The 3,878-nt window shown below is 58.4% G+C and overlaps 1 protein-coding gene across 2 annotated transcripts; it reads right to left on the bottom strand.

The window, feature by feature from the left end:
• Nucleotides 1–1,098: 1,098 nt before the first annotated feature.
• Nucleotides 1,099–3,514, bottom strand: RPL8 (ribosomal protein L8). Of its 2 annotated transcripts, none has more exons than XM_016216603.2 (6): nt 3,496–3,514; nt 3,101–3,247; nt 2,880–3,021; nt 2,421–2,639; nt 1,499–1,614; nt 1,099–1,292 (listed from the first exon to the last, which is right to left on the bottom strand). In XM_016216603.2, the coding sequence occupies exons 2-6, from the start codon at nt 3,236–3,238 to the stop codon at nt 1,134–1,136; spliced, it is 774 nt and encodes a 257-aa protein (XP_016072089.1). In that variant the 5' UTR covers nt 3,239–3,247; nt 3,496–3,514; the 3' UTR covers nt 1,099–1,133. The 2 variants fall into 2 exon arrangements, with proteins under 2 accessions (XP_016072089.1, XP_016072090.1); XM_016216604.2 differs by having other exon boundaries at nt 3,387–3,513.
• Nucleotides 3,515–3,878: the final 364 nt, after the last annotated feature.

Below are 3,878 nucleotides of genomic sequence, written 5' to 3'. Positions count from 1 at the left end.
CCTCTAGTAAGCTGCTAAAGGCACTACATCAAAGAAAAGACCAGGCCTTTCTTTCACAAAGGCAGAGAACCACACCGTTCACCAGGGCCACGTGATCACCCAGGAAGAGGGTGCTTACTGGTCAAAGCAATTTGGTTTAACCCACCAAGTCCAGCCCCAACCCCTGTAAATGGGTGGGGTCCTCTTAGACAAAGCGCCTCCCTCAGCACCCTTGACCGCTTCTGCACCAAATCTCCCTGATGGCGTCTCATCCTCCTTTCCTTCAGGAGGAAACACCTTCCTGTCTTCCCTGCCCATGACTGAGATGCCGCCCTGCTGGGGTTACTGCCTGAGTGTGCTGGGTGGTCAAGGACAGGCTGGGCCAGGGAAGGCAAGACTGAGAACTGGGAGCAAGATTACAACTGAGGATGGGTTGGATCATGAAAGAAAGGAGCCACCTGGCAGTTACAGCAAGGCCGCATCACCCAGGAGGGTCCCTGCAGCACAGTCCACAGAAACAGAACAGCTGAGGTGACCAGTTCTCACCAGGTCATCATGGAGACTCCCAGCCAGTGCCTTCCACCAGCAGTTTGTAGGACACCCCCGCCCCGGCCTGTGCCGTGAGTAGCCCAGCAGCACCTTTCACACTGGCTCACAAGGGAACCACTGTGGGGAGGAGGTTCTTGGAAGCTAGTGTCCCAGTCCTAATGACTGATGGGCCCCCACTCTCACATTGGTGCCTGCTCAGCAGCATCTACCCTGGTTCTGTCTTCTTTGACAGAGCTGTCACAAACTTTGGGACAAAGTGTCATTAGCTGTGGCCAAACAGGAAGCCCATTTGTTCTGAGAAAGTCCCAGTTTCCTCATTGCAAGACAGTTCCCCTGCTGTCCAACCTGTGGCTTCAGACCACTACCTAAGAGCATCCATACCCTTACCTATTCTCCCAGCGCTCAGGAGGAGTTAATGAACAGAGGTCCATGTGCTGAATGCTGGAGGGGTTCCAGGAACCAAGGTGTGATGGGAACAAGCCCCCCCCCCCCCCATCTTCTCCTGAGCTGCCTCTGCTCACTGGTCCTCCCAGCAGGACCCTTCCCTCTGAAACCACAGCTGGGAACAGGTTAGTGGCAGAACAAAGTTTATTGAGCCCCCAACCCTAGTTCTCTTTTTCCTGCACTGTCTTGGTTCCCCGTAGACGCCCAGTCCGGCGAGCAGCAATGAGACCCACTTTGCGGCCAGCCGGGGCATCTCTGCGGATGGTGGAGGGTTTGCCGATGTGCTGGTGGTTGCCACCTCCAAATGGATGCTCCACAGGCTGCAGGCAAAAAAAAGATGGTGTTAATGTGGGGGTGGTCCCAAACTATCTAAGGAGGGCTTAGGGAGGGGCAGGATCAACAGGCCTGTTACTATGAACTATCGCCCAGATGTTCAAATCAAATCCCCTACCACAGGCCAGGGGACATTCCAGCCTGTCCCTATATCCTGAATAACCCCCCCACTGCTCATTTCTGGGCTACTCACGTTCATGGCCACACCCCTCACACGTGGCCAGCAGTTCCGCTTTGCTTTATACTTGTGGTAGGCACGGCCAGCCTTCAGGATGGGCTTGTCAATGCGGCCACCTCCCGCCACCACACCTATTGAGGATATCAGGCAGAATATCCCATCAGGCGATTGTCAGTACCCCAACTCCTGCATCAATCACCTTCTCTCTGTCCTTTCATATCGCATCACAAAGTTCACAAAAGCCCCAGTACCACTTGGCAACTACCACCCAGCAGTAAGCCCCTTTGTATGTCAACTGACAGCAAGTTCCTTCAGGCTCCACAGGGTGGCCAAGCCAGGCCATTTGTCCACATCATCTGGAATGCCTACTTCAATCCAGGGTTCTCCAAGGAAGCCCTCCCCCGTCATCATGTCTGACACTGAGCAGGTTACTCAACCTTCAAACCCTAACCCCAACATGACAGCTGACCCACCATGCCACTATCAGCCAGTTCTGCTCATTCTGTGAACCATACCCCCAAGAGCACCCCCCCCCCCATGCATGTCTGGGTTTGCCACAGTATTGAAAGTGTTGCCAAACAGCAATGAACAAACCTGGGTCCAAATCCTTTTAAATGCACTTACTGGGTGATTTTAAGGAAATCACACATCTCTGAATAGGTTGTTAACAGGTGAAGGTAAAGGCAGAAATCACACAAGTTCAGTTATGTGAGAATACAGACAAATCCCAGTCGGTTAAGCACAGTCTCCTTCAACTCCCACCCTGAAGTCGAGTAGGTACTACAATGCTCACTTTTCAAATACTAGGACTCATGGATGTGCTCAAGCTTATAGAGCCTACACTTTAGTGAAGTAGGCAGTTAGGTTCCAGGGCCCAGGTCTACCTGCTGGCTGTTCACAAGCAATTCAGAGCACTCAACTGCTGGCTGCCACTCACCGACCACAGCTCTATTGGCAGAGGAAATGACCTTCTTGGAGCCCGAGGGCAACTTCACTCGGGTCTTTTTGGTCTCTGGGTTGTGGGAGATGACTGTGGCATAGTTCCCAGAGGCCCGGGCCAGCTTGCCCCGATCACCAGGCTTCTCCTCCAGACAGCACACGATGGTGCCCTCAGGCATGGTGCCCACCGGGAGCACATTGCCAATGTTCAGCTGAGCTGCAAGGAAGAGCATCACGGGGCAGTCAGCATGGCGAGATGGTGTCTCAACGACTGCTAGCCAGAGGCAAGCAAGTCCATTCCCTCCTCACAGTGTTCGTCCGTTCTCAGGGGACCCACTGGCTACGTTTGGCCCAGCAGGGCTCGCTAGGTGAGGCTTCCTCCTGGATGCCTCCTCGGCCCGACCTAGGGTATGCATCGCATGCAACCCCGTCCGCCCGTCGCAGGCGCGCCGCTTACCCTTCTTGCCGCAGTACACGAACTGGCCGGTGTGGATGCCTTCGGCGGCGATGAACAGCTCCGTCCGCTTCTTAAACCGGTACGGATCCCGGAACACCACCTTAGCCAGGGGCGCGCCCCGGCCTGGGTCATGGATGATGTCCTGCGGGCCGAGGTAGCGTGAGCGTGGGCTCCCGGCGGGGCGCCCCGGGTCCCCACCCACTCCGGCCGGCGCCCCGCACCTTCACGATGCCTTTGATGTAGCCGTGCCGCTCAGCGAAGTCCACTGCGCGCAAACGGGCGGCACCCTTTCGGTGTTTCACGTGCGCGCGGAACACGGAGCCGGCACCCTTCCTCTGCCCACGGATCACGCGGCCCATGGCGGCAGTCTGGGGGAAGCTCACCGTCAGCGCCCTGGGGAGCCCAGGCACTACCGCCACCCGGCTTCAGGGCCCCCTTCCCCCGGGCCCCTCCCTCCTGTCCCTGGCCACCTCTGCGCCCCAGTCCCCATCCGTGCGCCCGTGTCACCTCAGGAGCCGGCCTGGGTCATTCGCGGGCCCCAGGGAGGCGGATAGGGACAGAGGGCGGCGGATGGCGGCGGATAACACCAGGCCACGGAGCCACAAGCACAGCTTACCCGACGTCTAACGCGGCCGAAAGAGGATACGCGTCGCCGGCTAGCTGCCTTATCTTCCGGGGCGGGGCGAAAGCCATTTAACTTCCAGGCAGAAGCCGCGGCCGCGAGCAGAGTGCACGCTGGGATGTGTAGTCCTATCCCGCCGCCGGGGCGTCTACGCAGGCGCATTGGAGTGAAGGGGCCCGCGGTGTCCCGACGGTCCCAAGGTCGGCCCCGCGGGCTGCTCTCCTGCGGGCGGGGCCCAGGAGGGCAGAGGGGCACCCCACCCTCAGGGAGGCCTCCGGAGGGCGGGCGTCGCCCACTGAGCGGCCGAGGAAGCCCGAGGGGTTGAGTGGTTTCTACAGGGTCACGTGCCCCCCCCCCCCCACTCACTCCCCCTGGCC

This window comes from Miniopterus natalensis, chromosome 16 (assembly GCF_054644295.1).
Source record: "Miniopterus natalensis isolate mMinNat1 chromosome 16, mMinNat1.hap1, whole genome shotgun sequence".
Taxonomy (NCBI): Eukaryota; Metazoa; Chordata; class Mammalia; order Chiroptera; family Miniopteridae; genus Miniopterus; species Miniopterus natalensis.
This window is presented reverse-complemented; position numbering and strand designations above follow the sequence as displayed.

Coding starts and splice junctions, on each gene's coding strand:
- RPL8 (XM_016216603.2), bottom strand. CDS start 3,238: ATGGGCCGCGTGATCCGTGGGCAGAGGAAGGGTGCCGGCTCCGTGTTC. Junction 2,640..2,879: donor CGTGTACTGCGGCAAGAAGG/GTAAGCGGCGCG, acceptor TCTTCCTTGCAG/CTCAGCTGAACATTGGCAAT. Junction 1,615..2,420: donor TGCCAATAGAGCTGTGGTCG/GTGAGTGGCAGC, acceptor TATCCTCAATAG/GTGTGGTGGCGGGAGGTGGC.